Source organism: Calonectris borealis, chromosome 4, assembly GCF_964195595.1.
Source record: "Calonectris borealis chromosome 4, bCalBor7.hap1.2, whole genome shotgun sequence".
Classification (NCBI taxonomy): domain Eukaryota; kingdom Metazoa; phylum Chordata; class Aves; order Procellariiformes; family Procellariidae; genus Calonectris; species Calonectris borealis.
Genome location: NC_134315.1, coordinates 30,206,658 through 30,218,915, shown reverse-complemented (window position 1 = coordinate 30,218,915; position 12,258 = coordinate 30,206,658). Strand labels below are relative to the sequence as shown.

General features: G+C 36.8%; 1 protein-coding gene across 19 annotated transcripts in view; it reads left to right on the top strand.

The window, feature by feature from the left end:
* FRYL (FRY like transcription coactivator) overlaps window positions 1-12,258 on the top strand; it is a 185,662-nt gene that overhangs the window by 78,068 nt on the left and 95,336 nt on the right. For all 19 annotated transcript variants that reach the window (XR_012673492.1, XR_012673491.1, XM_075149039.1 and 16 more), the window contains one exon: window positions 8,367-8,420. Coding sequence is in view for 17 of the 19 variants with exons in the window: in XM_075149039.1 (XP_075005140.1) it covers window positions 8,367-8,420 (54 nt within the window). In the remaining 2 variants the exon portion in view is untranslated. The remainder of the gene's footprint in view (window positions 1-8,366; window positions 8,421-12,258) is intronic.

The following is a 12,258-nucleotide window of genomic DNA, read 5'->3' as shown; positions in this document are numbered from 1 at the left end:
TGGTGATCTAGACTGCATGACCTCAGAATCTTGAAATAAATGGATTTTTTTTACCTTGGAAATTTCACTTGTGTTTTTTTGGTGGTGGTTTTTTTTTTTTTAGTTTGTTTGAGCTATGAGTTAGTATTAGTATCCCTTAAAGGTATGGGATTTGGGGTTTTTTACACAAGTGATTTGCCATCCTGATGTTCAATGGGAGATGCAAATGCACCCTCTCAACATATGACCTGTAAAGGTCATACCCAGTGCATTGCAACTGTGATCAGATCAGAACTTTCTCTAAAATAATATTGTTTTTACAGGTATAACGTGATACAGCAGTAATGTCTTCCATGTGGTAATGCAGCTTTTGATGTTCTTGACTTTGCCTAGTTCCCAAACGTTCTTGTCCCTGTGCTTTTCTTCCTCCTTTAATTCTCATAATAAATTTGTTTAGAAGATATTTTGTAGTGCAATTTTTCTTAGTCTTTTTCATTCAAGGATGCATATAGCCTTTAGGGGGAAGAAAGCCCTCATGGCCACCTAATATTTAACTTAATTTTAGTGGTGAAGATTCATGAAGTGCTTACTGTATAGCTAAAAAAAAAAAAAGGTCATTATTTTACAAACTCAAAAGTTGACTGGATATAATTACATTTTTTAAAATTTTAAAATATTAATAACCCTATAACTTTGTGTAGTGGCAGGTAATCATGACTCTGCTATGCCCAAGGCATGATGTCAAGATTATGCTGTATTATGGGCATGCTAGCAAGTAAACTGTTGTTCTAGGTGTCCCATTTCCTCCACATAGCTTTAAATAGCTATAAAAATAAGTTTATACATCCCATACTGCCTTGCCTTGTTTCCTACATACCTCTCAAATTTTATAAGAAATGGGACAGATGCACACCTTCGTTACAATTTGCTGCAATCACAGTCATCCTGTGCACGCAAGATGCGACACAGATGCCCATGTAAGAGCAATATATGACTATGTAGAATGAACTTTACAATAAGCTGTGTTTGACACATTGAATTGAGCGTATGGTGGCAGTCTTAATTTAGGTGATGCTCTTCCTTGTAACCATCATACTTTAGCCGTTCCTAAAAGAATTTATTTGTTCATTCGTTGGTTACCCCTCTGAGAAAGTAGGCTTGATCTTGGGGTTGGAAGGGCATGCGCTCGAATGCTTGCGTCTCCATTTCTCCTTCTGTGTCAATACCTGCTGCCACCCGCTGCGTGCTGGGTTCTCTCATTATCTCTTCCTCTTACTGCTGCTCTCTCCCTAATTTTTACCTACTTGCTTTTGCGTAGGAGTGCTTCTTCCTCCTCATTTCTTCTAATCATCTGAAGGTGGAGTATAATGTACAGGACAGGCTTACTGATTTCAGAATTAACAGAAATCCTTGCATTATAGCTACAGCATTATAGGATGTTTTCCACGTTGTTCAACCAAGAATGCTTCCTGCAACATACACTTAATTTTTATTTCTATATAGACGCAATTATTTTGTGTGAATGCAATTTAAAGTTTTATTACTTCCTTACATATATGCAGGGGGCTGTAATCTGTGCATTACCATCTCTTGGACAAAATACGTCAAGGACATAAAATAGACTTGGCATGCAATGAGTTTGAGTGTTGAAATCTTAAAGTTAAGTTCTTTTAGTTACAGGCAAAAGATGAAATAAATTGAAATGATAACTAGAAAGTCAACTAAATTGAAAGGCCTCTGCTTGCAAATGCTGCTTGCAGAAGTGTTCTTTATTGCTGTGAATGACCCTATTGCAGAAAAAGGCACATGTGAGCATTTGGACCCCAGTTTTGAAACTTTAGGGAAAATGTTCTAAGCAGCAGTCCAAAAGAACACAAAAAGGGAGCTAAACGTGTTCTGTGGATCATCTTCAACTAAAACCATTAGTAGATCAAAGGCTGAGGAAAAGGAAACATTTCTTTATACACACCTACTTAGGTATATATGGCATATATATGTGTGTGTGTGTTTGTGTACCAGGCAAGCCTACAACTTAAACATAACTTGTCTGTTTCCTTGTAGACATCCAGAAGAGTTAGGTATTCAGGAGAGTTTGATAACAAAGCACAGAAACGTTTGTAGGAAAAGGGTCATGCAAATGGTGAAGGGTACGTGGTTAAGAAGTGAGAGGAGAGCTGTGGGGGTGGTGATGCTGTGGGTGGACAAGCGGGTAACTCCACTCGGGGTGGTCCACATGCCTCCTGCTGTGAATGCTGCTCTCTTGGCCCCCTTTCCATTCATCTGCTAAACATACAGGGAGGGTAGTGCTTGGCCAGAAGGACATAGACCGTCTGTGATTCAGATGTGCTGAAGAGGGCTTTTGCTGTAGACACAGCTAGTTTGGAGTTAAATCTCCTAACTGGAATACTGGTAGCAAGGTAAATATAATAGCCCTGCAGTTCACTTGTGCTGCAAAACCTGTCCCTAGACCAGATTAAGTAAATACTCCAACAACAGTCCCAGGCTGCATCTCGCTGCCACACTGTTAACTGTTAAACAAATGTTTTTAAATCTGTTAATCATATAAAATCGAAACATCTTACCAGGTTAAAAATTAGAAAACCCATGAAACTAATGAAATAATGCACTTGTCAAAGAAGAGTGATTCCCAGCTCTTTTGTCTGGTGATGTTCTATGGTGCTTGCATAAAGCCTACATTAGTCAGGATCTTTTACTAATAAGATTCTGAAATTGTTATTTTGTGTGTATACAGTATGCTTTGGGGTAAAATATGAAATTGTAAATATTAGTGGAGTAGTAATTTGTGAAAGTCTTTTTAACAATTCTGTCTGGGTTCATTTGCTAGGTTGAATTCCTTCAAACAAAATATTTTAATGCAGATGTAGATTTGCACATATAGCCAACATTCCTTATTTTATTCTGATGGGAAGGAAGGATTATATAGAAAACCAGCAATTTAAGAGGTGCTAGAAGCTGTAGAAAAATGCAACAAGCTGAGCCTGTGTAATACAAAGAGGTGGAAGGAAGCCCTTAGGTGTCTGAATGAAAGGAAGTACTAAAGTGGCTTTATTTGTGTACGTAGTATTTGATATAAATACTGAATATTCAATTCTACTGTATGACATTTAAAAAGAAAGGAAAAAGGCAGAAGGGGCACACGAACAGTACTGACTGAGATTGGAGAAAAGGCTTTACAGGAAGAGAGAAAAGCCTTTTATCATTTTAGTGATTTGATTTTGTGGGATGACTTGGCTACAAATAATAAAGTTTATGTGGAAAGTTTATGTGGAGAATATGTATAGTGTTACATAAATCTTTAATGTGTTAGATGAAGCTAGGCTGTTGGATGAAGCTGTTGGAGAGAATTTGGAGCCAGACCAATTAAAGTTAGGAGCTAGATGCTTTTTAAAACTTGAAGATGAACATGTCAGCAGGGAAGCAAAAAGGAATTAAAAAAAAAAAATTTAAAAAATAGTAACTTCAGATGAAGACAGCATCTCGGGGTGAGGATGGTACCATTTTGGCCAGATGTATGAGTTTCATCTGGGAATAACTGACTTGTGATTTTAAAAAATAACTAAATGGTTTCTCTGGCTGTGAATTTACTTAGGATACTCAGCGAGTAACAAAGTAGTTTCCTTTCACTGATTTAATTAAGAGTTCTTTGCTTGCAAAATTTTAATACTGCAGAGTTTCCAAAGTTACAGAAAGAGCTTATCAGCAAATGCTTAAAATAAATGTTTGAAGTAGCAAGCGTAACTGCGGGAAGGCAGATCATCCTTTTAGTGAGTAAATTAAATTTAAACACCTTTTTTTTTCTTTTTTTTAAAATAAATTCTTCTAAGTCTTTTGTAGTATTATATAGTTTTAAAGGTAAAAGGGCTCAGACACGATTTATTGTGGCTTAAAATACTCTTTCTCAGTTGAATAAGGATGACTGTGAGGCATGATACCAGCCTTCCCCAAATGTCAAGCAAACTATACCAGTAAGAAAGATTAGTGATAAATTCAGTTACCTTGTATTTTGTCAGGCTGCATGTAAGTATAGATGGTTAGAATTTAAGCAGAGATAGTTTAACACAGTACCACCAAGTTACCAAGCTGTTAACTAGGTAAGCTGCTAACTTACTAAATTATAGTTCAGTCTCACGTCTAAGTGAAAACCAGCAAGAGTATTTCGTGGGTGTTGGCAACAGGCTTATTTTATCCCGTCATGGAGAAATGAAACATTGCTCAGACTAGTACTGTACGCTTTTGCAAGTCTTGCCTGGATGCTTTCAAAAGCTTGTCTGAAATCTGTAAAATTTAGCACACTGCATTTCTTCAGCGCAGCGTTTCTCGTACGCTGCTCTGACGCTGGGGCAAGGATGAAGGCGCTGCCCAGCGCTTGGGCTAAGGGCGGCAAGACAGCATCGCTCCTCTGGTTTCTTACTTGCAGCTTGGAGGACAGAAACAGGTGTGCTAGTTTTGCTGTGTTCACCTGAGCCGCCCTGCTGAAGTGTGCTCGCCACCAGGGGACGGTGCCGGTGAATACTGGAGGGGGGCCAACGGGTGGTACCTTTTTCCATGGGTGCAGTTGTTTGCACAGCACACGCACGTCTGTCTACATCCTGGTCTCTGGTGCCTGCCATATGTTGACATTTCTGCTTTAAACAATGGATGCAAACTGCTCTCTGCTTAATTCAATCGTGGTTTTTTTTTTCATTTCGCTTATAAAAGATAAATGTAGACCTATTATTTCCATTTCTCTCTGAACTTCAGGAAGCCAGGAAAATAATTCTTAAATTATTAATTCAGTGAAAGTTTCCAGACCTTTACTTTATGCTGTTGGATAGATTTTTGTAAGTCATGTGAGACGACTGGGGCCATGACAAAGCAGAGTCGACATTGAAAGAAAATAAATTTTAAAGCCATACAAATAATTCAAAAGCCTTGATAAACCTGTGGCTGGGTTAAAGAGTGTTATTTGGTCATGTCACACTTGTGTGGTCAGTGTTACATTACTTACGGTAATATTTACCTTTTAGCAGTTAAGATTTTTAGTGCTGAGGAAAAATAAGAGAGGATTATGAACTTGTAAGGTCTTCATTCTTTCTGATACTAAAAATCTAAAGTTATATCAACAGTTGATGTACAGAAGTGTCTCAGTATAGAATGTGGGGGGAAAAAAGCTAAACTTTCAGAACTATCTTAAAAATAGTTTGCTATCTATTGACATGGATTTCAACTTCTTCATCTAAAAACTTAAGGATTATTTCAGTTCTCTTTGATTTGTTATTCTTTTCTTTAGCTATTTCTGGTTTTAGCCACATGCAATGGGTATAATAAACCCAGTGTTTGTTCACCTGTATAATAGCTTTGTAGTACCGTGGTGGAAATGTGGCATGTTGGCGCATTGTATCATAAGGAGACTTAAGGAACATGATTATTTACCATCTTCCTACAGGAAATTCACTTCTCCATCTTCTCAGGAAATATTTTTCTAGTTATTTTCCTTCAGCTTATTCAGCAGTATACGGTGTTTATATAGGGTGGAACATTTCTCATGTTTCTGCTTTATAGATAAGATTAAAATTATTTGTGCAGTTTATCTAAAAGCATAGTACAGATAACATGAATTCACCTACAGTGAATAAAAAAAGGGGAGGGAGGAATTCTAGTTAAAAGTGAATTCTGATTTGCAAGTGCTCTCTGGAGCTTTTGGTATCTGCTGCAAAATGTCAATTCTCATAACAGTATTTTGAAAATACTTAACACGTAAAATTATATGAATTTGTAAGATTCAAAAAAGTGTTTATTTGCCGGTATCTGAAACCTTTTCCCCCTTGCTTGTGAATACCCAGTGAAAGAACATTGGCTAATACATCAGTCAATGAACAAATAGAACTATTTCAGAATGTTAAATGCATTTTCTGAAACCACCTTCTTTTTAAAAATATTTTTTATTTAGACATACTGGAAGTGTACATAAATGACAGTGTTTTCTTAGACAATTAAGTGGATTTCTTTGGATTATAGAAAGTGAAAATGGTCTGACTTGTGAATTGGTACCTGTATTATTTCAAGTTATACTTTCAGAGTAGGTGAATGCTTTTTGCCTGGGCAAGGTTGAATTCAAGTTTTCAGAGGCTGTAATAGTTGCCAGAGATAGTGTCCTTTTGAACACCAAATACAGCTGCACTCCTAGCAGAAAATGCCAGAAATTGTCTCCTGTTTTCAAGATTACGATTAGGACAAGCAAAAATAAGTTGCCAGTTCGAATCTTGGACTTGGTGCATGCAATCCCAATTTGTATCTGTTTAACATAGAGCCTGTCAGTTGCAGCCTTGCAAGTGTTAAATGCCAAGCAATATTGACTTTTTAAATTTTTGTCAACAGCCTGACAGCATGGGCTTTGTCTCTTACTAAACTACTGAGCAGTTACTTTGTGTTAGCTGGGGCACAACCTGTTGAGAGCAGTACTGGCTATCAGTACCGCTGACACCTCCTTTTACATCCCAGACCAGGCAAATTAACAGCTCTTCTAGCTTACTACTTGACTTAATTTGCTCCATAAAAGCTCTTATTTGCTTACTGCAATCTAATGTGCGTACTTACCTTAAGTACTTTTTCTACCTTCCTCGACAAAATGAGGTGAAAAGTAGTTTAAAATTTCTGTAAGTAGCAAGAAATGCTGATCACATCTTTATGTATCTTACTGCTTTGTAGTACGCCCTTAAAGCTGTTAATTCGGCACTTGGCTTACTGTAAACCATTGACTCTCAGAGCCAGTACATGGGACTTAGTCTTTTTGGGTTTGGTTTTTTTTTCTTTTTTTTTTTCTTTTTTTTTTTTCCCTTTTTTTTTTTTTTCCCTTCCCCTTTTCTTTTTTTTTACTTTCCAGGATACCTTAGTAGGAGACTATAGAAGTTGTATTTCTTGTAACTGTGTAATTTGGTAATCTCAACAGTGACTAGTAAGAATTACTATTACCTTACTATTACAGTTCATAGAATCATAGAATCCTTTAGGTTGGAAAAGACCTTTAAGATCATTGAGTCCAGCCGTAAACCTAACACTGCCAAGTCCACCACTAAACCATGTGCCTCAGTGCCATGAGTGTTTTGTTTTCTTAATGCTTTAATTCTCACTAAATTATTTTGTCAGGAATATAATTTAATTTTGCTTTTAACAGTGCAGTATGTCTTATGGTACTGTTGTCCGAAAAGCGGATTCATGCCAGGCGTGCAAGTAACCAATTCCACACGCTCAGGAGAGATATTGTTTTATTCAGGCCTGGGTGCTCGGTGGACTTGCCACAAATCAAGCACACCTGGTCTAATCACCTTTCTGTTTATATCCATGCTTTTCATACATATTTTAAATTTCTCTTTTACATATTCATTACATTTCTGAGAACTAATTATAATATTACATCATCTTAAACGCATGCGCACTAAAGCCTTTAGGGTCTTCTTGAGGGTCTCGGGTGGTCTCTGGTGGTCGACAGGGTAGTGAACTCTTCATGAACTTATTTCTTCTTTACCTTATAGGGTCGCAATTTGTCCCTGAGCCATGCTTGGACCACGTTTGTTTATAGTTTCCAAGGTTATTCTTCACTAGAGTCTAACAATGCTTCCAGGATACACGATTTAGACTAGTTACAATTCTACACACCTGCAAACACAACACCTGCTAATTACCTAACTTCTAAGCAACAAGTCTTCATTGTTTAGAATTACAGAAGCGAACAGTAGAATTACAGAAGCAAGCAGTATGGAATAGTAGATACTGTACCTACTACATCAGTACTGGTAGCAATGAAATATTGTAATAATTAAATTCTAGTAATATTGCATCTTTTCTGACCCTTACAAAGTTATTTCAAATGTAAAGCAAGTTATTACTGATATTCTCCTTTTCCTGGTCTAGGTTTTCTAACTATTTTTCATTGCAGTTCAGGGGAGGCACAGATTGGAAATGCATTGAACAATTGTCTCTGCCTTTTTGAGGCATTTTAAAATTCATTCTTGTAGCTTACAATAACTGCCTTACATGAACATGAATGTGCTTGTTAATTCAGATGGGAATGACTTTCCTTCTAAGTTACACTTGGCACCCACTGCCAGCTATCTTTGTTGAGCACACTGCTGTAGGCCCTGCTGTTTGGGAGTGACGTTTGACATTTTCTATTTGTCAGTCTTTAACCTTATTACTATTAAGCTACCTAGTTAATTTTAGATCTGTATTCTTCCCATCTTCAGAAATGGTTCTAGCTGAAAAATAATGCAAGTACTGACATTAAAAGTGCGTTCTTTGTTCTGTAATATAACTGAGAAAGAAGAAATCTATCTTTGATAAGTTGATTGCATTGTGAAATTCATGTTTCTTTTTTTTTTTTTTTACAGGAAAAGCTCTTGTCCAGATCTCTTCAAAGAGGTGAAGATCTTCAGTTTGATCAGGTAGGAGACATGTAATTGAAAGCAGTTTTTGTTGGACTAAGGTGGCCTCTGTTTTTGCAGAAGAGTGGTTCCACTGTTGTAATGACTTGGAACATCCAGATCTGAATCAGTGTCAGAAGATTTAGACCTTGAATGTTAGTTAGACTTTATTTTCCATTGTAGATTATGATAGTAAGAAACTGCTAGAATAGATTAATCATTTGAAGGTGGCAGTGAAAGCTGCTGTAGGAAAGATGCTGAAATATGGTAAGGGACAAAAAGAATTTATTTCTATTCCTGTTAACAGGCTTTGTGTAACCTCAGCCTATATCACTTACTGTTTCAGTGTTTGGGGTTCTGCTTTTATAAGCAAATAGTGTTAATTTCAGTAACATGGCTTTTACTGAGGGCTTTTTGATTCTATGGCAGAAGGCATGAGGTAGATTCAAAATATTTCTTTGCCCTTTGCTGAGTATATAGTCGCACTGTGAGGCTATTCTGTTTCACTTACTATAAGTGAACTGTACCTGGAATAACTCTTTGCTCGATTTATTCATGTTTATTGTCTGTATTTCTAACTCTTTCATAGTATAGGAATGTTTAGGAAATTTTTATGTTGATACACTTCTAAACTGTTAAAAATTTTAGCATTTTAGTACCAGTGATTTCGCTTTATCATTCCCAGCGCATCAAGAAGCTACCGGAGAGGAATTTTTTTATAGAGCATATATTGCATTTCTTAAAATATTTTTGCTTGTACAGCTTGAAACTGAAATAGCTTGTATTTTTTTTGTTTTGTTTGTTGTAGGAATCATACTTGGCAATTTTCTACTCTTGTCCTAAGACACCAAAACTTTATGATCATGCAGAAGTGTATCCTGGCCATCTCAGTGACTTTGCTGAAAGCAGATGTGTCTCTGGGGTTCAGGCTTGTTTGTGATTAGGCACAACTTGAGCAATGTTTTCAGGATCAGGATTTTGACCATAGCTGGAATTTGGGCTCTAGCGTCTTACTATAATTTTGCATCTCTCTCTCCTTACCTCTCAGCGTGCTGTTGGATATGTTAAGTGCAGCAATTAGCAATGCGTTATGGCCCTTAAGACTGGAGCACACTTTGCATTTCGTTCTGAGGAATGTATGTCATGATGACTGGTTCAGCCCTGTCCTCTTGGGCATTACAGGATCTGTCTTTGTCTGGATTGCTGCTTTCAACCTAGGCATAATTTAATGCTAAAATAAAAGGGTTTTCTTATACTTTTTATAGAAGATGATCTTGAATTTAGTATCCAAGCAATATGGTAATCATTTTAAATAAAAAGAATAAGCATATAGCTCATGTTCTGCTTAGCAGCTATGTAATATGAGCAAAGATTTCATCTTCCTGATAATTTCAGTGCCTTTTCATTAAAATGTTAAGGATGCAAAACTTGGCAGGAAATAAATAATTATAATGTAAAACTGATTTTTCATTTCAAGAGGAAAATGCTTCATAATGCCAGTAGTTTCTGGGTTTAGCACTTTACCAATGACAATTTTTTTAATGCATGTGATACAGCTTGTGTCTGTGGAAGATGATGTAAATTGCCCAACTGCTGGAAGTTTATGAGTGGTAGTGGTATTAATATACTGTAAACTTGCAGGAAAACCTAAGGAAAAGGCTTAGTAAAGCTTAAAATGCAGCTTTCTTCTTTTTCTTCTACTAAAAAACCCATCAGTTCAGAAGGAGGGCAGAGGAGTAGAAGTGCTTTGTGGGGGCATTTTACATTGACAGCACAGGGTGACTTGAGTGTTTGCTTAATCTGTTCCTGTCCTGTTGTGTGTGTAGTTCCTGTATGAACGTAGCTCTGTGCCACGTATTGCATATATCATTATTTTTAGAGAAAGAGAACTTGTTATTTTTAGAGAAAGAGAAATTAATGTATTTTCCCAGTGTTTAGGTTATTTGGGGTATGAAAATTGACAGTAAATTCTGAAGGCAAAACATTTTGGATTGCTGTGGTTGGTGATAGATCCCTTCTTCGGCAAGTTTAGCTTTAGCTTTCGTTCTAAGGCTTACCAGTACCAGTTACACTGGTGATTTTATGCTGAGTCTAATACCTTCAGTTTAGTAACTCATGAGGAGGGTTTGTTCTTTCTGGCTTTTGAATAATTTTTTTTCCCAAAATATATTAATGCTTTTAACATGTGATTTCTGTTCATGGCTGGAGAATGCTAGTGAGGTCAACAGATGTTTGAGTACCCCAAGCTGATGCAAGTAGCAGGCATTTCTTGCCAGTAAAATCTCAGTGAAGATTTTTCGAAGTCTTATCAATACAAATTAGTCTTTTGAGTTCTTTTTTTATGCTGCTTCCTCTTTCTAAAGGTTGATAGTTTTAATATTAGCTCAGAAGTGTTTCAAATTTCCTCATAATTTTTCTTTCCTCTTGTCCTCTCCCTCTTCACAAGTTTTCGCTGTTGTTTTTTTTCCAAGGAAGTTTGTCAGACTTCTGCCACATCAGAAAATTCTCTTGAGCAACATCTTAATTTGTACACGTTCCATTTCATCATGCACTGCTTTATTTCAGATCATAGTATTACTTTGCAGTGGTAAAATTGAGCTGTTTATATTTTCCGCTTCTAGAAGTCTGATATGTGTTGGTTGGTTGACTGGGTATTTATTTTGTATGGATATCGGAGTACAAGGAACAAGCTTACAACATGCTTGGTTTCCAAAGCAAGTCATAAAGATTTCAGAATATATTAGTATAAGAATGAAGCTATTCTCAAAATTTAGCATTTGTTCTAAACTGTGAGGCACTATAGCAAACCTACACATCATTTCTAGCTTCTGTTTCTTTTCTGTGTTTAAAATACTTTGTATTTTTTTGTGTTGCCTGCAATAACTGCCTTCACCTTTTTGTGCAGTTAGCTCAACGTGCGTGCTTCTCCTGCAGTAGGCATGCCTAGTTTTTCCACTGCATCCCTTGTTAGTGGGTGTCCTATTGTCAGACATAATAAGAAAAACATAATCTCATTAGTCTAATAAAAATTTCTTAGGGAAACCTAGTTCCTCGTCAGGTTTGGAATATATGCAGTTTGTATTGTATACTGGGGTGTAACATTTTATTAATTCACAGAATATGATTTTACTTATTTTCAGGAAGTTTCTCCACTTGTCTGTATAATTCAGGGATTTTTCAGAAAGTCAATACTACTACTTAATTCTTGTGACTTGAATAGCTGACTAGTTAACAAGCTGAGTAGAGTATTCAGATGGTTGAAAGAAATCCTTCTGATGATTCCTTATGGTTAACCTGCCCCCATCCCTTCCACAAACCTGAAAAACCAAGATGCTTCAAATGAGGACAAAGAAACAATGGCATTGACGTTATCTTGGTTTTCCAGAATAGTGAATAATAGATAAGTTATCGCATGAGGGTGGCTTCTATTGAAACTTCTTATTTGGAAGATGCAAGAGGTAATTAATATGTGGCATCAGTGAGCAATGCGGTAACTCTTCTTTTCCAGCCAGTGTTTTGGGGATGGGCTTGCTCCCTGCTGCCTCCCAGCAGGGAGTTTATAGCTGCTTTATGCTGTCCTTCTCTCCAGTCATTCTTCTCCTCTCCAAGCCTGGCCACTGATGAGCTCTGTCTAAGTTAAGGAAGCCGCGGGAGTTAAGTTTCATACCATGTTAAGGTCTTCATTCTATAATGCTTTCTATTGCCACTGTTTCATGGATAACTTTATGACTCATATGGGTTTTCTGAAAGGGGGCAGTAGATAGGGGAGTTATGCTGAAAATAAATATAGCTTGAGATCTAGACAGTCAAATGTATTAAAAGTAGAGTAGAATATCTAAAAAGCTCTTTTTTTTGTTTG